General features: G+C 39.9%; 1 protein-coding gene and 1 non-coding gene across 4 annotated transcripts; both read left to right on the top strand.

Annotated features, from left to right (window-relative positions):
* Positions 1 to 693: 693 nt before the first annotated feature.
* Positions 694 to 787, top strand: trnai-uau (transfer RNA isoleucine (anticodon UAU)). The gene is made up of 2 exons: positions 694 to 731; positions 752 to 787. It is a non-coding gene; the product is annotated as a tRNA-Ile (tRNA).
* Positions 788 to 5,043: 4,256 nt separating this feature from the next.
* ppm1bb (protein phosphatase, Mg2+/Mn2+ dependent, 1Bb) lies at positions 5,044 to 21,375 on the top strand. 3 transcript variants are annotated; one of them, XM_026315210.1, is made up of 7 exons: positions 5,044 to 5,429; positions 9,293 to 9,349; positions 12,205 to 13,047; positions 14,475 to 14,592; positions 14,900 to 15,011; positions 15,403 to 15,460; positions 16,849 to 20,025. In XM_026315210.1, exons 3-7 carry the CDS (start codon positions 12,217 to 12,219, stop codon positions 17,170 to 17,172), a joined length of 1,443 nt encoding a protein of 480 aa, XP_026170995.1. In that variant the 5' UTR covers positions 5,044 to 5,429; positions 9,293 to 9,349; positions 12,205 to 12,216; the 3' UTR covers positions 17,173 to 20,025. The 3 variants fall into 3 exon arrangements, with proteins under 3 accessions (XP_026170995.1, XP_026170996.1, XP_026170994.1); XM_026315211.1 differs by lacking the exons at positions 9,293 to 9,349; positions 16,849 to 20,025 and adding an exon at positions 20,041 to 21,375; XM_026315209.1 differs by lacking the exon at positions 9,293 to 9,349 and having other exon boundaries at positions 16,849 to 20,023.
* Positions 21,376 to 21,707: the final 332 nt, after the last annotated feature.

The following is a 21,707-nucleotide window of genomic DNA, read 5'->3' on the forward strand; positions in this document are numbered from 1 at the left end:
AGGTGAAAATTAGAAACAGAGGGAAAGCTTGTGTGAACAACAATATTTAGATTGAACCCGTTGTGACACGTTGTAATTGGATTTGTCTTCTAGCTATAGCCATGTGGGGACTGCGGGGATTAGAAAAAGCTGCAGCCAAATGAAGTTCCTCATGTTTGTTTTCTGTGTATCATCTGCATATGTGGCTATAAATAGGTGGAAGCCTGAACCACAGATGTTTAATGAACATTTCATTGCAAAACTATGAATCCTATAATAGTTCACAGGGATTTGCCCAGGCACAAAAGCATCAGTGAAGCCTATTGGGTAAAAAGGGCTGAGGTTCCAGTAAAATTACATAAAACAATGAAACTTCTAAATACTAAAAGATTCACCATAAATCATTTGAAAAACAAGACTTAGGTTTTGGCTTGCGTGTTTGTTTTTTAAACAGCCAAACTAAAAGTCTCAATTGCTGTGGTTGATCTAGGAAGACGCAGCTTTGTGAGAGGTACTTGAACTCAACATGTGAGCCGGCTCAGTGTAAGCTGCTCACTGCTGCGGCCTGCTGGGTCTCACCCAGTCTCCGTTACATGCCGATTGATTTCTGTTTGCACCGACTGCAAGTAGATGTAGATCAGTTCTCAGAGACGTTTGTCCAGCTGATGCGCTTGTGTTGATCTTAGACGGTTTTCGTGAACATCTGTAGCTGCAGCTCCAGTGGCGCAATCGGTTAGCGCGCGGTACTTATATGACAGTATGCAGCAAAGCGATGCCGAGGTTGTGAGTTCGAGCCTCACCTGGAGCAGATGTTTTAGACTCATCTGGTAGCAACAGGTAAACCCTGATGAACAAAGTGAGACGGGACTTCTGATGCGTCATGTAACGACGTCACGCACTAATTCCCTCCATGACAGACGTTATATATTTAGATACATTAATAACAATCCCCCGCTTTATTAATCCCTGTTAGCTGTTTGTGAGTACCCGTGTTTTTCACCACTGTTTCTGATAAAAGCAAAGCAAAACTGCCTCGCTGTCGTTAATATGGTGAAGGCAACACTGGCCTGGCGAATCATACAAATAAAACGTGACTGTGTCAGTGTAATGCAAGGGGCAAGTTACTGAGGTAAACATCTTTTTGTTTTACTTCATTTTGTGCAATTATTTATGCCAAGAACATTGCACAAATATAAGGACAGGCAAGAAAAGGCAAGGTCATTTAAATATGACTCTTTAACAACAGTAATACAAGACAAATATATAGTTGTTCTTGGTAGTTACTGACATATTTTATTTTCTCACTAACTGTTGATAAATAACATCCTTTTTCCCGCCAGTAGTCATATTATAATATATGTTGCATTGTCATAATTATTGACATAAGATGTTATATTTACTACAACAACAACTGCGACTATGACTACTACTACTACTACTGATAATAATGTAGCAGCCAACTTCCCTGTTTTATTTGATTTGGCGGAAGGATTAACTTTAACTGCAGCTACAATGATGTCAGCTTAAATTAATAATGTCAAAGCTAATAAATTATTTTATTTGATTGATAATAAACGTGAAGTACAAATAATTGATTTCAACAACAGTGAAGCAAACACAGCCAAGCAAGACATATTTCTTTAATACAAATGTTTTTGTTTTGTTGAATGTGTTGTTTAGCAGCGCCCCCTGTCGGTCACTAAGTGAAACTGTTACTCTGTTGTAAAATATTATTTTCGTCACTGGAGGGCAGTGTGACCGCATCAGAAAGCCTCGTCGTGTTTTTTTTTTTTTTTTTAACTGTAGAGGCGCATTTGACTGACTACATTTTGGCAGGTGATTGCTCTTATGTGTCCACTTCTGATTATTCTTTACTCATTTATATGCACAGCTCTTTGTAATGGCATTTTAAATCCAACTGTTCAGCTATTTAAACGTGCACAATGCTCAGTTTTCTTCAATACACTATCCTATCATTTTAATCTCTTTTAGACATGACTGACTTTACTGTTTTCAAGAAATACTGTGTTATATTTGTATCCTTATATGTGTCTGTGCTTTGTGCAACTGCAGGTCTGTCACTCTAAGCTCTGTAAAGCTGGGAATGAACAAGCAGAAGATTGCAGTAATGATATGACCCAGATGTCCTGGGTGCAGATCTCCAGGCTGAAAATGAGAGTGCAGATCAGGGCCTTGTACATCCCTCCCCCCTCCTTCTCCCCTCTCCCTCCGCTCCCTCCATACAGCCTGGGACACAATCACAGATTATTTAGCATCAGGGAATATGTATATTTGTAAGCATGTAAGTACATGTGTGTATATGATTTGTGGGAATGTGGTAGTGTGTTACATGTGTAGTCAGTGTCTGGGTGAATGTGTTTTTAAGCTTATCCAGATTCATGAAAACGCATGGGATCAGATTTTGTGTGCCACTTGTTCTTGGCGCTCTGGATTAGACGTAACAAGGTTTTTAATTTACTTTCCTCAGCTGCCTCCATAAGACCCTAAAGCCTAGCACTGCCCCACCAGAGGCCCTCCCACCCTCTCCACCTCCTCCTCTTCCTACTGCCTACTCCCTTCTCACCCATTCCCTGAGGTCACCAGGTGGCTGAACAATCACACACTCCATCCTGACAGTAGGCTCAGTGAGCCACTTTACTCAATGAGAAGCTCAGCAGTTGAAGTGGTGTAAGCATCTGCATGTGTGGAAATATGTGTGTGTTTGTCAGGGATTGAGGGTAAGAGGGACAAAAGACAGAGTTTAATATTTGGGATAAGCTGTGATTGAACATCCTGAGATCAGAGCAGAATGATCAAATTCTGCAAGTGCTAATCCCTCATCTTGGAAAATTAAGTACCACTCTGCTGCCTGTCTCCCGCTCACTCACACTCTCTATCCCTCTGTAACATGCTCACAGATACTCTCTCTCTCTCTCACGCACACACACACACACACACAACAGCATTTAAACATGGTTTTAAGATGACCTATGTCTCATAACCCTGGTTGGTTCCTTGGAGATCTGCTCTGATATCTGATGAGTTTTTCATTAATAAGACACAAGTCTAATCCTGAGGGAGAAACAAAATGACAATGGATTAGCCCTGCTTTCCCTATCTTGCCATCACACACACACACACACACATGAATACTCAATGATGCATTGATACACCATCTAATGAAATATCTTTATAGATGTACTATCTGTATAGATGTAGTTATACTCTTGTCTATGCTTTAATCCCCACATTCCAGTTTTATTCATTTCATCATACGTTTGAATTCTTTGCATGTCTTTGTTGTACTTAAATACAAAATAGGATCTTTATTTCTGATCTATTAGTACAACATTGGTTTCAGGCTTCTCAAAATTTTTTGGATGTTGAATTTATATTTTCATTGTTTTTATGTGTTCAAATAAGTCCTTATGCAGCAGAGAAAAGGTGTAGTGTTCTTAATCAGAACTGCCTGTTGTATATGTAAGGGTGTTAAAGTGGTTAAATATTCCAACAACAATTTTGTTTGAATTATTGAGTTAAATAAAGGGGGAAAAAAACAATACATAAAAAAATAATTGATGACAAGGCACACATTTTGTATACCATAGTGCAAGAGATTTGTCTGTCACACTGGGAAAGCAGGCAAAGCTCACTTAAAACATAGTAATGATGTCATGTGGGGAACCACCAGATCTACTGCAGAGCTTTTGGCATCTATTCTAGGGTGTGCCATCTTTCATGCCCGTATTGTTTTCTGTTTCTCATTCAAAACAGGCAATCTGCTAAATCGGGTCAAAAATGTAAGTGTGATGCATTTCTAAATGACTCTGTTCTTACTGTTATGTTAAGTTTTTGCACAGTCCTGTAAGTGAAGTCCTGGCTAGATTATCCTGCTAGGCAGCCCCAGGGCAAAATGAGCAGATGGCCTTCTGTTAACCCCCTGTTTCTCCCACTCTTTGTATGATGTGTACATATTTATGCTGAAATGCTACCTGTTGACACTTCTGGGAACCTGATGGAAAATCACTGTGGTTTCTGGCTGGTAGTCACGTCTTGGGTACAGTGCTAGTTTGATTTAACTTTGTCACCTAACTAGATTGAGAATGGATAGGGAAATTCCTTAAAATAAAATTCATTAGTAGCTCAGGTAATGTCCCTTAGCAATTAGTATAGAACAGTGTGGGAGTAATAATTGTAATCCCCAGTAACATTTCACTAGTTATAATGAATGGAGCAGTAACTTCAGATTCTAGTGTAAGTCGAAGTTTGTCCCTGACAAGGTGTAGCTGCATGTTGAAAACCTGATAAGGGGTACAAAACATTACACAACACAGCAGACACTTTTGCACAGTTGCCTATAATCAAGATTACAAGATTTTAGCTGTGACAGTTTAAGGTCCTCCACCCAAAGAGGAGGTGGAGGTAAGAAGGTCAAAACTATTGGCTGACATTTCTGGCATTGTTCACTTTTAGAGATGGATATTTTTGGGAACAGGTGCAACAATAACAAACCTAAGGTTTTTAGGTTTGACTGATGTAAAATACTGAGCATTATGACTTAAAATGAAGAGCTGTACACGTAAATATGGTGCAAATTCTTGAAAAGCATAATTTCTAGTGGATGATAGTAAAATGGAACAATATGTCCTGTTAAAGCATCTCGCTGTGCTTGAATTAGGTTGCGCTTGCTATTTATTCTGGCACAGTCGTCGAGTGTTAACTTTCAAAGATATTAAAGCTAATAAATTATTTCGATACCAGCATTTGTTTTTTTATATATTTTGGGCCTTGGCCGTTAGGGTGGGGTTAGTCGACTGCACCTCTGCTTTAAACGTTTTTATTTCAAGACTGACTCCGCTTACCCAGACTAGCTCCGGTGTACGCCAACAAGAGTTACGAGTGTATCCTACAAATCGAGCGCGTCACACAATTTTAGTAAGAGACCAATGAGATGTAGCGTTGGACAGGGGCAGAGCTAATTGACTGAAGAAACAGCCAATTAACAGACGTTTTGCCGAGACGTTTAACCAATCACCGAACATGAGCCAAAAATAACACCTCCTCTTGTTCAGCACCCAAAGTCGAAGGATAGCTCTGGCCTTTCAATGGAAGAAAGTGCTAGATTTGTCAGTGTTGTATAATATAGCCAATTCTTAGTGTCCATATTTGTTTTGGAACGATCGGAATTGTGTTCATTTAATGTGAGAGACAGAACTGGCGTCAAAAATGCGTAAAAATCAACGCTGTCCAAGCAGGGAACCACCGAGAAAGGAATTATCGTCGCTGATTTGAGGCCAATCGCTGTTATTTTTGTCAAATAAGGAAACATAACATAGCTAGCTAGCTGACGTTAGCTTCGTAGACGGCTAGGTTAACGACAAATTTTCACACAAAAGAGAATCCAGGAGAGCATCAAGATTGGATCTACAGTCGCACAGCAACAGGAAAACGTAAGTAGCATGCTAGTATTTGAGCTAACATTAGCAGGAGTTTGACAACCAGGAGAATTGCTAACTGTTAACATTAGCATGCTAGCTAACGTTAGCTTACATCAACACTAGCAAACTAGGCCTTTACGTTGAGGGACTAATGTCGCTAAAGAGGAGTGGAGTTCAGCATGTGGTCAGTGGATTGGTATTTAAAACAGAAACGCATTTCCAAAAACAGTCAGTCGGCTCATGCAACACAAACTGTTGAGCAATAACGTTAACGTTAGCTTACCAACAGAGCATTGCCAAATTAAAACATGAACCAAGATCTGAAGTTTCATAGTAACTTGGCTACCGACAGTGTTAGCAAGCCAGTTCTCAATGAAGCGAATGTAAGGGAACACCAGTATTTCAGTCTAACGACATGTTGGCCTCCAGTGTTTAGTCTGGTCCCAAGCGAGCTAAATTAGCACGGTATAGACTGCAGTAGCTATAACTAGCTAATGACAGCTTAGCGGACTTTGTCATTTGCGTGTTCGGTTAGCGTGATGTTGTCTTTTACAGTCTAATCTTATTATATTCATTTATATGAATGTGCATTTAAACACACAGGCTCAAACTGCCCTGGTCTCTATTTTCAATATTTAACGTTAAATTAGAGATAATAATGTAAAGTTTAACTGTCAGTTTGTCAAATGAAATGAATTCAGTGTCTATTTTGTTGTGTATTTTGCGAAGTTAATTGTGACCGTAAGGCCTCCTTTTGCCGAAGCCAGTCAGTGCATATGAAATGCTTTATCTAACATTTTATAACACTTTATATTAGTCACAAGCTTGTCATGTTTCACTGCGGCAATGGCACTGCTCCTCCCAGCACTTCACTGGTTCTGTGCCGCTCATAATTTACCTAAAATAAAATGAATATTAACACATAACTGGTATAAAAGAATATTTAGGTAAACAGAATTTTTTTGGTCTCAGTAAACATTGTGGACCTGAAAAACTGTCGAACCATCAGGTGAAAGGAGCAGGCATAACACAGCATGACAACTCACTAAATTAATTAGCAACAATTGTTTTGTTGCTATGAAATGTATTACTTTGCATGTTAACTGGTGCAGTAACCTGTGCTTCATGTCTGACTTGTTTGAAGGCACCCTGGCCATAAACATGGGCTTGGTTGGTAACACCTACATTTGCTTTTAGATATACAGGCCTATATGTGCACATGTGACCATCCTAAATTTGGAGACTAGTTTTTTGCTAATATGATATTAAAGATGGGCATTGACTTTAGAGGTTTGAAATATTGGTGCACTGTGTTTTGATTTCTAGCCTTGAGAGCAACTGACAGCCTAATGATGATTGTTGCCACCAGCATCTTGCACTTTTTGCTATTCTCTTCCTGGACGCATACACAGAAAAATTTGAAAATTGTTTGAGATGTATCTGTTGTGATCACTTCAGGACTGTGTATTTACCCCTTTGACATTTTATATGAGTAATCAAACCAGTCATTCATGCATTTCATTTCACTATCAGTTATTTTATACTGATATTGCAGTAGGAATTTGAGTTTTCATACAACCAGTGCCGTCGACAGCTGTCTAGGCTGTCGAGATGAAAAAAATAATTTCCCAGGACCAGTGTAAAAAGTGGTTCTCTAAATTCGGATTCATGTCTCTTGATTCCATGTCAAAGAAAATGTAAGATTTTAAACTGAAACTGAAGCTCTTGGCTTCTCACATAGGGAACTTTTCTGTCTCTTTATTAACTTTAAAGTTGTGAAGTTTTTATGTCATTAAATGAATAAACCATGCAAATATTTCGTACGTATTGCAGTGGCTTGTCATCTAAATGACAGCCTATAGTAAATTCACATTTCATTATTGATTTAGTATTGTGTAGTGTTGAAGTTCAGTCAGTTGGACAAACTACTCTTCTCCAGTATATCAATGTGCTCAGGTGACAGATGACATGGCTTTGTATTGGTCTTGTGCCCTTGTGGCCAGATATGGGAGGAGTTCCATGGCTGATAATCTTATCTGAGTCAGCAGTCACTGTGTAAAGACGGAGGAGCAGATGAAAGACGGTGTCAGTGTAAGATTGAGAGAGTGAACAAGCTTATTTTAGTGACTGACAGCCCTTAAAGGCCTGACTATGCACTAATGGAACTGTAGGTGTCACAAGGTGTTTTGGAAAAATGAAAATGCCTAAGGAACCCTTAGCACCTGCCCTTGACCTCCATTACAGGGGACAAATTTTCACTTGTTTGCAAATTCCAGACATAATGATTAATAAAAGTGGTAATCAGTAGATTAATCAATAATTAAAATAATCACTTGTTGCAGCTTTAATATACACTTGTCATTTTAAAAAAATCAGAGCAGTTGTTGATATTCTTTGTTAGCTCCACTGAGGGGAACGAAGTGGACAAAACAAAATCTCCCTTTTTGTCTCAGCTATACACAGAAGAGCAATGATTAACTTTATATGTGACAGTGGTCTTTTATTTTCTTATAAAGTTTTATGTTATGTTAAGATTTTATGCAGACTTATCATAGTACCTTGATAATTTTGTTTTAGTTTGAAAGTAGCTTGAAAAGGAAGACGATCCTAAATGGAATATATTTGGATCGACTTTGGTCAGATTAATTAAAAAAAAAAAACAAAACATTTGATCACAAGATCAAGATCTGGCCTCAGTTTGTGCTTAGTTCATGCAATTCCTGACATTTACAATGTTTCTAAATGAATAATATATGAACTAAAACATTAACAACAAATGTATTGACTCTGATAATGATTATCTGCAACTCAGGTTGCCTCTCCCTTCATCTCAGACTTTGAGATTCTCACTAAGTTGTAAGTTGTGTGTTTGTGGAGCGTTTGGTTGCTGGTATCACAAAGGAATGGAGAGATTTGTGGTGACACTTCACCATTAACATCCCCATACAAACATTTAAGCCTTATTTTTTGGAGCACTTGCTGTCATCTCGCAGTCAGGAAGTAAAATTCTTGACTTTTGCACTGTCACAGAAAAAAACATATAAAAGCAAGTGGCACTGGAGGAATTGCATTTGGCTTGTATGAGTTGTATGGCCAACCTTGGAAACTCTTGGCAGCAGATTAGTGCACAAAAGGGAAGTAAAGAAATTCAGTGTTATAGAAAGTCTGCATTTCAAGAGTGAATACATCATAAAAGGTTCTCCTATTCCAGAAGCTTCTCCAAATGTGGATGTGAAATGTGCCTCGATATATCCTATGCAGTCCTCACAGTGGCCACTGTCCGCTCTGCCTGGTTACATTAAGGCTGCATCCAGGTGGTCCTCCTCCTCTTGTAAATAGGGGCATCACATGATCACATCATATGTCAGCTATTTTTTTTCAGGTGGTCACCAGTCACTGAATCCATCATATGGGCTGGAAAAATGAAAAAGTGTAAATGAAAACTCCACTGATTCCTGTTGCAAGTTGTCTGGATGTGTTTAATCACTGCATGTTGCTGAGTAATGTAGAGTTACATTACTAATAATTACCACTTGGTTGGTTGTCGAAGGGCAACATCTGGTTGATTTGTTTGAACAATTTTGAGCTAGCACGCTGATAGGAACTACTGAATGCTTTATTAGCTTGGCTTCTGTGAGTCAAAGCCATTTGTGGGATGATTCATTATTGCTCCCTTGGTTTTAAATTATCTGGTATGAAGTGACTGTGCCAAAATTATGAACTAGATTATTTACTCTCATGAATGATAGTTTCATTGCTACTCCATAATTTAGACAGCATTGCCTTCTGTGGAGAAAGGTCACTAGCCAGTGGATTTCTCTGGACACTGACATTATTGATGAATCTAGCTGCTGTTTTATGGTTTGTGCTTTCAGGCGCTCCTGACATTCCTTAGCTGAACAGGACTGAACAAGTTGTTTTGTGTTCAAAGTGTGAGTATGTATTGAAATCATATTATCTAAATGAGAAGTCTGAAACAATCTGCTTTAAGTTATTTATTTTAGATGAATAGATGGTTACCAGTTCAAAATAAATGAATTAGCAATTAGCTGTGGCATTGCTGGTTATCACATAGTCTGGGAAGTTAAACATGAATTTGCAATCCCAGTAAACTGCAACATATTGACGTGTACACAAGGATAGCTCTGGAAGCCATACATTAACCTTGCTCCCAGATAGCTACCGTTTTGTGGGTGTGTATGTGTGTCTGTCTACTGTCACAGCAGCACTCATGCTCTGCAGCATTATGTAATGCCGACCTTTCACTTCCCTGTTCGTAGTCAGTGGTTTTAGGCAAACATGCATCTTAGCATCAGGGGATGTTGATCTTGACCTGTGCTTTCTGAACGGATGACATTAGTTTTGAGGGGGTCAAGTGGCTGAGAGCTCCTGGTTTCACTCGCTGGAGATATTTTCTGGGATTTACTTGCACACGTTTTGCCAGCAGTCTATTGTACCATTGTCAGCCAGAGAAATTTCATAGTATCTGCATGTCTCCTTTCAGGGTCTGGCTGCTGCGATTGCTTTAATGGATGGATGACGCAACTCTCCTTTGCTCTCTCTACGAGGCAACTGAGTGTGTGTGTCTTTCAGAGTCAGTGAGAGAGAGAGAGGGGGATGTCTCTGAATGAAGCTTAGCTTGGATGTTTGCACTGCAGGGTGGGTAGTTGCTAGGCAATGGTAGCGTGTTTGTTTTATTTTTAGAGAGTTACTGCTGGTGAACATAACGCAGTTCTCCTTCCCTCACACATACAGTACGAGTCAAACATTTGGGAACACCTTGTCATTCTGTGTTTTTTCTTTGTTTCTGTTATATTATTGGTTAATATTGAAGACATCAAAACTATGAAATAACATATGGCAGCATGTGGTATTCAGAAAAGTGCTAAGGACTAATCCAGAAGAGGAAGATCAAGTGTTAAGTCTGCTGTTGAGAAAAAAAAGAATACAAGAAATATATATTAAACTGGTGGAAATGTAATTTGGTCCCGTGATCCCAAATTAGAGATGTTTAGGTTCCAGTTGTTGTGCCATTGGGAGATACAGAGAATATAAACTGATTGTCTGCATGTGTGGTTCCCACTGTGAAGTGTGGAGGAGGTGAGATAGTGCGGGGGTGCTTTTCTGGTGATACCGCTGGTGATTTATTTTGGTGAATGAGAAGGTGTGTCCACACTTCTGACTGACAAGTATGTGAACACTTGTTCTTAACATTTGTGAACCTATAGGTTATTTTTGTATTTCAGTGCTATGCGGTAATGGTAAGCACTTGATAGAGGAAATTCTGTTGACATAATCCTGTGGCAGGAAAGCTAATGAAATGTGAATGGCATGGCCCCATGCCCCACCCAGGACATGAAATCTGAACTGGCCAGGCGTATTTATAGTGTCGTTTTCTCACACAAAGCCATGACACTGCACACATGCGCAGAGGACACACCAATGTACACATTCCTCTCAATCTAACTGTAGTTACTCCTTACATCTACCAGCCCAAGAATGCCTTAATTAATAATTCAAATAATATAATCAGGCTTTTTCTTATACTGACTGACTTCATAGATGCTTGCTTTCTTATATTCAGGTGTTACCTTTGTTATTTTCAAATTTTATTTGGTGTCTGATGAACATAGAGATTCTTAAATCTTTCACTCAAACTGGACTTCTTGGATTGTGTCACCAGTACTTGAACCAATACTCAACCCCTTGCAGTATTTCACTGTAGACTGTTTTTGCTCAGAATGCTGACTAATAGGCTGTATGCCTGCCTGACTCAATCAAACATTAAGCCTTTACTGTTTTTAGTTCTTGGTCAGAGAGTGTATGGTGGTCAGAATGGACAAAGTTTAAGTAAAGATCTAATTCTAACCCTCCAAATCAGATATTGTTCCCTTCCATTCTTGGCAAGTGAGAATTTTAGCTCCTGCTGATTCAGTAATGTCACGCTAAGTTTGCTCCCAAGTTAACTAATAGTATTAGCTACCTTGTGTTCAGAGTGAAAGAGGTTCTCGATGGTCAAAGAAGCTTTGCAGCTGCACTGTAATCCTCCCCTCCATGGTTCCTTCTCTGCTATCTTTGTCTTGCTGTCAGGATCTCTGGCCCTCACCCTCCATTGAGTAATTAAAAGCACTCTGTAATCACATTATCAAGCAGCCTACTGAACTACTGACACCAAAAACTGTTGATTTACAGAGGGATTTATAGGACAAGGGATGTTCTTATAGACTATAGAGTGTTATGTGGTCTTATGATATGCTGCTAGTCTGACAGGTCAGTTTTGCTCCACTCACATTTGTTTAAACAAACAAAAACATTTTAAAAAAGCAAATGAAAACCTCTACACACTAGTATCATCTGTATTACAATTATAGCCTTTTTTGGCTGTAGTAATACAGATATTTAGAATAATTTGATAATATACTAATTTACAATATCTGTCATTACATAAACAAGAAACATGAACCCTTAAACTTGTTTTTTGAAGAATTGTAACCAAGAAAACATATAAGTACTAGTGACACTGTTTGTTTGCTGCATGTACTAGGTTTGGCATTCCCATAGTGCACTTTTTTGTTACTTGTCAGCCCCATGTATACAATATGTGGTTCTGTTGCTGGATTTTTTTTGGTCTAGTTCTAATTCTGTTTCTACATACGTTATAATTATGGTACAGTAATGTGGATAAAAGCAGCTATCTTGTTGAGGAGTAGATTATAAAGATCATCTTGGTGATGTGGTGGTGTAATGGTTTCATTTCTGTTTTTTTTTTTTATTGATTAATCTCCAGCTGTAGGCAGCAATGGGTGCATTCCTGGACAAGCCGAAGACTGAGAAGCATAGTGCCCATGGTGAGGGCAATGGGCTGCGCTATGGCCTGAGCTCCATGCAGGGTTGGCGGGTAGAGATGGAGGACGCCCACACAGCTGTGGTGGGCCTCCCCCACGGACTCACCGACTGGTCCTTCTTTGCTGTCTATGATGGCCATGCTGGTTCCCGGGTAGCCAACTACTGCTCTGGCCACCTGCTGGAGCACATCTTGTCAGGAGGGGCCGACTTCAGTTCAGGACCTGGCTCAGTGGAGGGCGTGAAGGACGGCATCCGCTCGGGCTTCCTGAACATTGACGAGTACATGCGCAGCTTCACTGATCTGCGGCAGGGTCTGGACCGCAGCGGCTCAACGGCCGTGTGCGTGTTGCTCAGCCCGACTCACCTCTACTTCATAAACTGCGGCGACTCGCGGGCTGTGCTGAGTCGAGATGGCAAGGTGGGCTTCTCCACCCAGGACCACAAACCCTGCAACCCCCGTGAAAAGGAGCGCATCCAGAATGCAGGTGGCTCAGTCATGATCCAGAGGGTAAATGGCTCCTTGGCTGTGTCCCGGGCCTTGGGGGACTACGACTACAAATGTGTGGATGGTAAAGGCCCCACGGAGCAGCTGGTGAGCCCTGAGCCGGAGGTGTGTGTGCTGGAGCGGGCAGCTGAAGGAGACGAGTTTGTGGTGCTTGCATGTGATGGAATCTGGGACGTCATGTCCAACGAGGAGCTGTGTGAGTTTGTCCGCTCAAGACTCCTGGTGTGTGAGGACCTGGAGAAGGTGTGTAACTCAGTGGTGGACACCTGTCTGCATAAGGTACGTTTTTCACAAACGCTCACAGCAACTTAGAGGTGAAAGTGTATACCTTCTTTTCCAAGTTGAATGTGACTCAAATTTTGTAAAACACTTTTGCAGTTAAAATGAGAATTTTCTTATGCCAGATTGAATTAAAAAATGGAATAATTGTGGTAATTCAGTCTGGCAGAGCTGTGTTGAAAATAGGAGTAGAAGGTTTAAAAGGCTACTTTACTAGGGCCATGCTGGTTTTTATTTGTATGTTTGCTTGGTTGTTACTGTGATACAACCCGTTAAAGTTGCTTGGACTCATTTCTTGATGAAGTGTTGAAGTGATATTGTTTGGTTTGCATCAGTGCTGCTTCCGATTTCATGTCTGCTCATTGAATGCATCAGCTCTTGCCTCTAATTCTTACAATGGAGAAAAACAAGATAGTTGTAGTTTTCTCATTGAGAAAATAAATACATACAAAGTAACTAAATATATTGAAATAAAATGTAAAATAAATATTTTTTTGCTAAAACATTTCACGGTAGCAGATCAGATAAATATAACTCTTTGCCTTAGCTGACCTCCTCTACCGATCCACATCTTAGGCTTTTACTCACCATGTTTCACTTATTTTTCATGCACAGCAGCCTAGTTATTTTCACTTTCCTGGCTGGGATATCTCAAGTAACAACCACCCGCTGTTGTAAATCTCTGCTGTCACAGCCTTTTGACGTTTTTTGACACTGTACTGAAAGTTACTCTGATCACACTGAATTTTACATGGTAATGATAAGGTGACTATCCATTGGTTTAAGGCCAGAGCTTGATCTTGCCTTCAGCCAGAGTTTTTTTGCTGTTCTGTTTCCGTACAGTAAAACGCTTATTACAAATAAATGAATGACATTGTTTTTGATTTGCAATATAGTTAAAATATTTGAGTGTGGATGCAACTTGTTGAAGTCAATCAACAAAGTAGTAGTTGATTAACTACTAAAGAATTACTAACAAAACTATTATGACTAACAAAAGAATTATTGTAGCAGTTATTGATATATTTTTTGTTTCACCTTCTTAAATGTGACAGTAAATAGAATATGGTTAAGTGTTTGATTGTTGGACTAAAGCAAACTGAAGACATGGCTATGGGCTTAGAGAATTTGTAATTGGCATTTTAACTCTGTGTGTAAACATGTCCCTGAAACCAGCTCCGAAGTAGAATATGATTAACTTAAAACCTCAAGTAAAACATAACCATCCTACATTAATGCCATTTACACCAACACTTACAACTCAGGTGCCCTGTGATTTCTAGGTTTGTTATAGTGTCAGAGTCAGCTTGCCAAAACCAATATCACCTTTTCAACTATTACAAACAATCACAAAATATTCCTTGTAAACAACATAGATTTGATGTTTTTGTTAATTTGTTCTGTTTCTCCCTGTCCTTGCCCTACAGGGGAGCAGGGACAATATGAGTGTGGTGTTGGTGTGTTTACCTGGAGCTCCCAAGATCTCAGAGGAGGCTGTGAAGAAAGAAGAGGAATTGGATAAATACCTGGAGACCCGTGTTGAGGGTCAGCACGTGTGCATGCATATTTTCACAAATACGTACTATATTTCAGACTACGGACTATTAAAACTAAGTGAAATGCCTGGCCACATACTGTGCTCAGTTTCTGTGTACATAACTAAGGCAAAATAAACATTTCTTTCGGGTAGTCCAAATATTTCAAATCAGCCTGCTGTACTGTTGCTATGGGTGATATCTAAGCTAAAGTGGTGATTTGACAGTTGACTTTTGATGTATAATGTACTGTATCCTTACCTCAATATATGACTTTACCTTTCACAAAGTGCTTGTCCTTTTGTTTTTGTGAATAGATCTACTGGGAAACTGTGGTGAGGGAGGAGTCCCTGACCTGGTGTCTGTCCTGAGGAGCATTGCCACAGAGAACATCCCCAACCTTCCACCAGGTGGAGGCCTGGCCAGCAAGTAAATACATATCTAGGATCAGCATTTAAATGCATGTTACACACTTCAAACATGTTATTAAATATAGTTATAGTCGACTGTACACGCTCAATTAAGTAAGTGGGAAATTGGAAACACTGTACAGGCCACATGTAAAAACTCATACAAATAAATATCCAGATAACATTCATCAAAACACCTACACATGATTTTTTTTTTTTTTTTTTTTTAATGATTTTCTATGCACGCTTAGCTGATATTCAGGTATCAACTTGTTTTCTTTGTTCCATCACTTTAATCTCAATCAATATACATTTGCAGAGAATGAACAGACTGTTTTAAGAGAACATATTACATCAGGAGTTGTTTTCTTCTCTGACCAGCGAGCTGTGTGCTGTTTATGTGTTTACAGACGGAGTGTGATCGAGGCAATGTACAACAAGCTGAATCCTCACAGAGAAGAGGAAGGGGTGAGTTGATCTTTGTGTAAACTCCTCACCTCTTCAACCTTTCAGCCCTCCTCATGTCAGAGCCCAGACAAGGAAACTCCTTTGTTTATGTTTGTGTGAGAAAGGAAGAAAAGTGTGAAGTAAAGTGGAGGATAGACTCCACAGAATAACCTTGGCAAGCTTACTTAAACTCAGTTGTGTTCCATGTTTAAAAAGCATTGAAGCTATGTGCAGTCAGCTTCAATCTTTTAGTAATCATTGAAAAAGGATATACAGTATACTTCAATAAACCTCCTGAACTCCTTAGCAGTGAATCCTTTAAACCAGCAGATTCATAGTTCTTACTGTACTCTTACTTACTCTTATAAACCTAAAAAAAAGATTGAATTTGATGGTTACAAGCCTATTAAGTGAAAATCTAATGAATGTTTGTCTGTGTACAGTTAATAGCACTCATGTTAAATATACTCTTGATAATGTTGATAAAATGCAAATGGCTATAGCTTACAGGGTGTCAAAACAGCAAATTACCCTTTATGGCAGATCTCGTCATTGCACTTTTATTGGGTGTTTGAGATGTATATATTCTACAATCTCACATTTTCCTCTCCCCATTAAAAATGACAAACATTTAAATCATTTCAGTAAAATTGTTAATTCTCTCTCTCTCCTGGCATGGTCATCTTGTTTTGATTATCATTTTAATGAAACTCAGTAAGAAATATTGCTTTTTATACTAATAAAAGTAATATCATTTAAGGTTGTTATCAACAGGTCAGTTAAAAATAACATGATTATAGAACTTGTTTTCCAACACTTTAAGTATACAGCTACAACCAGTATCACAAATAGCACACTCCACTGAAAAGATACAGCTAGTCATCTTAACTCTTGTTTTATAGCTCAAAAATTGTATTTTTACTGGAGGAAATTCCGATGTAATTGTAGAGATCTCACATCCAGCATCTTATGAAAATCCTTGTCAAAGCTACAAGAACTTACACATTATTCATCTGAAAACAAGATCCATATCAAGTCTTGAGCAGCCTGGAAGGGTTGGTGTGACGCTGGAGAGAGGTGTGTGTAAACGTGTGAGAATACATGAGTGTATTTGTCATATTAATGTCAGTGGAGTCTTGACTTGCCTCTCTGGGCTGTGTGGGTGCTGACCAACGCCCCTCTCTGTTACACCTTACAGCAAAATTCACAAAGGTTGTTTGTCACAGGTCACGTTTGCATGGGCCTGCCCAACTGGTGCAAGATTGTCTGACATTGTCACCCCAGTGTGTAGTATTTATTTGTGTGACAATGATATGAGTACCGTGCCGCTACCTGTTAGGTGTGTCTGATGGTGTGTGTTTGACCATGGGGCATGCCTGCAGAGTCTGACCCGTGGCGTGTCACCCCAGGCTTGTGCGGGGGGAGAGGAGGAGAGTGAGGAGGGAGGTGGCAGCACGGCGGCTCATCTGCTGGAGGCTCTGCGACAGTTCCGCTTGCACCACCGGGGACAGTACCGCGCGGTGCTGGAGGAGTCACTGGCCGCCTACCACCTGCGGGGAGACAGCACTGCAGAGGGAGCAGAGGACAGCAGGAGGACCTCCGAAGATGACGACGGCCTGGAGCAGCCCGCCTCCCCTCCCTCTCCCCCCTCGCCCCCGCCCTCACCTGCCACTGCAGAGTTGGAGGCCAACCAAGATGCACCTGCCCCTGAATCTGATCCCTCCTCTGACTGAGCATCCCAGCCACATACCCCCCACCCCCACTGACCCACCCACACATCAATCTATAGTCAGATGTGCTGTGACCTCTCCTCCTTTTCCCTCATCACAGAACTTGAATGGACAGATCAGCTGTTTTTGTTATTCAATTTTTAAATAATTTAGTGGAGATAAAAGTTGCTGTTTATTCAAGTTCTGTCTCTAAACCAAATGTAACACTTAAACCTAATGAGGATTTTTTTTTTTGTTTTGCCAGCCACTTTTACAACTTGACCACAAAACTGATGTTTACAGTAGAGAAGAGTCAATAGCATCTTAATTTTATGAACAGAAGTGGCTTGTGAAGCAAACCTTGCACTCCATGTCCTACATTAACCAGTATTGGCTTCTGGCTGATTTCCCACCTGAACTCCCCAGCCTCCCATTCCCACTCCTGCTTACAGTAGATGAAATGACAATGTAAAGGAGCGTATGCACTCTGAACTGCAGCTGTGCCTCCAGCCCTACTCCATCTACCAACTCAGAACGTATTCTTTTGTGTGTGTGTGTGTTTGTGTGTGTCTGCATGAGTTTGAGTGAGTAAGCAGGAGACCAGCCAAGACTATTAAAATTTGGGTTTTTGGTAATGGATGACACTTGAGCGTGAGCCTGTTTATCATGTTGAAAAACTGGACAGTCTAAATGCACAGGGATGGTTGGTTTAGTGTGGAGCACCACAGTCACACAGAAACAGAGTGAAATTTGATCTTGTTGCTGGTGGTTATTCAGTAGGATGCAGAAGTGTCAGTAACACTACAGAGGTCAAAACATACTGTTCTATCAGGGAACCAAAGTGGCCATAAAAATAAATGTATTTAAATAAATCTGTAGTCACACTTGTGGCTGTAATGGTCATTACACACCAAGAAAAAAATAATTGATGGATGGAAAATGGAGAGAAACCTTTACTAGTGTGGATAGTGCCACCAGTTCATTTTGTTTCCAAAATCAAAAGGGGTTACCTTCTGTTTGTCCTGTTTTTTTTTTTTTTGTTTGTTTGTTTTCTTTTAGACATACAGTATATTGCACCACATTCTTTTAAGTGTACTCTGGATTGGGTTTATCATTCACTGCCACTGCAAAAAACCCAGTACAGCTGTGGTTCACAACAACCATCATCATATAAAACAGGCCCCCCCCTCCTCAAGCTTTGTGATAAAAATTGACTTTAGGCTTTATCATAAATTATCCGCTGTATTTTACGTTTTATAAGAGAAAAGATCTCATGCATGAGGAGCTTTTCAGTGGAATAATTAAGTCCCAGACAGTGCTATTGTTATGCTAATGTTAGCATGTAAAAATGCCTGTGTTTTAACAGCTAAAATTTAAAAAATATTGAATATGTTAGCATGATAATGTTGTTTTGACCTGAATAATTAAGTCCGCTCTAGTAATGTGGTTATGTTAGCATTCATTTTCAGACATCTGTAACTCACATGTTGTTATTGGTATAAGGCATGTTGTTATGAGTTTCAGAAGATTTTTTCAGGCACTGAAGCAGAGATGTTGACGTGATAATGTTAGATGAGGTATTGGTAGCACAAATGTCTCCTCCAAATATCAATCCATCCAACAATTATTAAAATATATCTTATATATAAAATCTATTATGACTTGGGGTTGGACTGGCCAACCAGTATTATGTACCTAAATTCATACTGCTACATTGCTACTCTCTGCCTTACATATACAGTTTAACACCTGTACAATGATTTAAACCTGGACAGCTAAGAACACAATTCCTCACAGGTCATGACGACATCGAAACGGCACAATCTCAATCTCATTATGAAAGTTTGATTTGAACAGAGTGCTGCACATACACTGTTTACTGTTTGAAAGCAGGTATAGGGAGGTTAATGTCTGGTAATGCATGCACTGCACTCATCTTTTCAATATCTAAGGCACTTAACTGTGAGAGGGGATGTTATTCTAAACACTGTGTGTATGTGTGTTTGTATACGTATGAGTTGTGTTTGTATGCAGTTACGTGGGACACCTCAGTCCCACTCAGCTAAAAACGACAAATGAACAAATAAATAAGATTTGAGTTATAATGCTACAATTTGTGTCAATTGTTATGAGTAGCTCTCATTGATAATGACTGTACAGCTTTTCACTTTTGGTCCTGTACCAAATGAGTGACCTTGCAAATGTTTTTCCATTCAAAATCAGTTGTATGTCATGGAAAAATGTAAATCTCTGAGGAGACCAAGGCGGATTGGTGGGATTTGATGCAGAACCATTTCTAGAGAGGTGTCCCTGGGATATTTAATGTGTTGTATTGATGTCTGTTTATCTGTGAAGTGCTTGGGAACGGCTCCAAAAGAAAATACATCCTCACCTTCCTCACCCTTCTCTGTCAGCTTTTAGCTCTAGACTCCTAATTCATCTCAGTAACTTGAAGACATTTTAATCTGTCATCTCCTTAAAAAAAATACAAGCTCTCAGGTTTGAAAGCATCAAACAAAACAAACATCTGATGCTGCATTGAATGAACCTGTGGTGATGAGCAAGAGGGACGCTCCGTAGACTATAGGGACACCATTCTCTCCGTTCCTCCTCTGTTCAGTCTGACACAGTTGGCCTCGTGATTCTCCGCAAGGTGAGTCATCAGAGGTCTGGGTTCTGGTTGGTTTAATCGTGTAGGCTTGGCAGGGGAGTTTCACTGTCTTTCAACATTTTCCATTCATTTTTAGCTGATAAAAGATGGGAGTGAGGTTGCAGTTATTTAAGGCCTGAGGAGCTGTGCCTTTACTAGTGTGTGTAGAATGCAGTGAAAGATGCAGCAATCAAAATAAAGCTAACGCCCCTCTCTCGTCTTTTTTGTTTTTATTCACGCAGAATGCCGGTGAGCTGGAAGACCCCTGGTAGCCATGGCAACGACCTCTGTCTCCTCCTGGTGATTGGTGCATCTGTCCAGAGGAGTGTCTCTCCATTGCGCCCTGTCTTTCTCCACTAAAAGAGGACACGTGGTGTGTGTGTGTGTGAGAGTGTATATGTGTGTGTTTGAGAGTGTGTATGTGTGTGTGTGAGTTGTGTGTGTGAGTTGTGTGTTTGCAGCAGTGGGACAAAGACAACAATGACAACTACACACACACGCGTACTGCTTTAAGTCTGGAGGAAAAACAAAATCACTTTTCAGAAATATCAGGATTTTATGAACTGAAGCATTGTGATGGTAGAGATGATTTTTACCATTGAGGTGTTTTTTTTATTTCTTTTCTTGAATGTTGACATTGAACACCTGACTTCACGATGACATGAGGACCTATAGTGTGTGTGTGTGTGTGTGTGTGTTTGTGTGTGTGAGAGAGCTGAGTTTGTGAGCGTATGGAGGACTGCCGAGAGAAGACAGACGGTGGATAAAGACTTGTATGTAGTTCCTCTAGTGGATGTTTTTTTTTTTTTTTTTTTTTTTTTTTTTTTTTTTGTGCTCCTGGGTCTGATAAATTTCTAACACCCTTATTTCAGCCCTCTTAAAAGACACACACTCTCTCTTTAACACACACACAGACACACCAAAACCATAAACACCCCCACTTCCACCTGTGCATGTATGTGATGCGCCACCTTCACAGGACACTGCATGAGGACTTTGGTTCTACATGTACAGCTTCATGGTTTTCTAGTCAACCTGGGTGGATAGCTATTGGTTGAGATTGACTGAACTTGAAGGACCTCTGGACTCTGATTGGCTCCTGCTGTGTGAGAAGTGGAAATGATTTGATTTTTTTAATTATTATTATTTTGCTGATACTATAACAATAATGACGATAATCATGATGGGAAGTTATCAGGTTCACTGAAGAGCTGAGTGGAAGTTGGACCCATGGATTTGATTTAGGGGTGGGGGAGCTGTTATATCACTGGTTGGACTTCCTGTAGGAGGAGAGGTTAAGGCAGGAGGGTAGGGGTCAACAGCCTTCCACACCTCCCTCCCCACTGTTGCAGTTGGAGGTGTTTTTGACTGTGGACTGTCCTGACAGAGGAAAGTTTTTATAAATGTTGTCCATGAGGTTACTAGCTGCTCGCTGTGTAGAGTGAGTGAACTCCCTGTTTTAACCCTGTTCCTGGTTTCTCAGACTGCATTGGAAATGTTTGTATTGCTGTTGTTTGATTGCACTCACATTTGATTACAGAAAGCGTCTATATATGAAATAAAATACCTGCCAAGGACCCAGTGGTGACTGTGTATTTTAATAAGAGAAGTCATCATTTTTGGATGTTTGTGTAAAGCTGTCAACATCTGTGTAATCAACTGATGTTTGCAACACGTCCGAATATGATTCATCATTTACAAAGCTGTTTGTTACTCCTATCATTGCTGAATTTCTTTGAAGGATGTTTTGTGTTTTAGCATCATGCTAAGATCTCTTTAACCAAGATAGCAAAGTCCTTCTAGTTACCTGTTGTGCAGTTGATCTTGACATTTGACCTCTGTTGAAAGCAGAAAAAATGCAGAGACTTTTCTGCAGGTCAGACAGCAGCTATCTTAGAAGAAAAAATAA

The sequence above is a fragment of the Mastacembelus armatus genome, chromosome 19 (genome assembly GCF_900324485.2).
Source record: "Mastacembelus armatus chromosome 19, fMasArm1.2, whole genome shotgun sequence".
Classification (NCBI taxonomy): Eukaryota; Metazoa; Chordata; class Actinopteri; order Synbranchiformes; family Mastacembelidae; genus Mastacembelus; species Mastacembelus armatus.

Excerpts from the sequence above, each read along its gene's own strand:
- ppm1bb (XM_026315210.1), top strand. The coding sequence starts at position 12,217 with ATGGGTGCATTCCTGGACAAGCCGAAGACTGAGAAGCATAGTGCCCAT. Across the intron at positions 15,012-15,402 it reads GGTGGAGGCCTGGCCAGCAA|ACGGAGTGTGATCGAGGCAA; the intron begins GTAAATACATAT and ends ATGTGTTTACAG. Across the intron at positions 15,461-16,848 it reads CTCACAGAGAAGAGGAAGGG|GCTTGTGCGGGGGGAGAGGA; the intron begins GTGAGTTGATCT and ends GTGTCACCCCAG.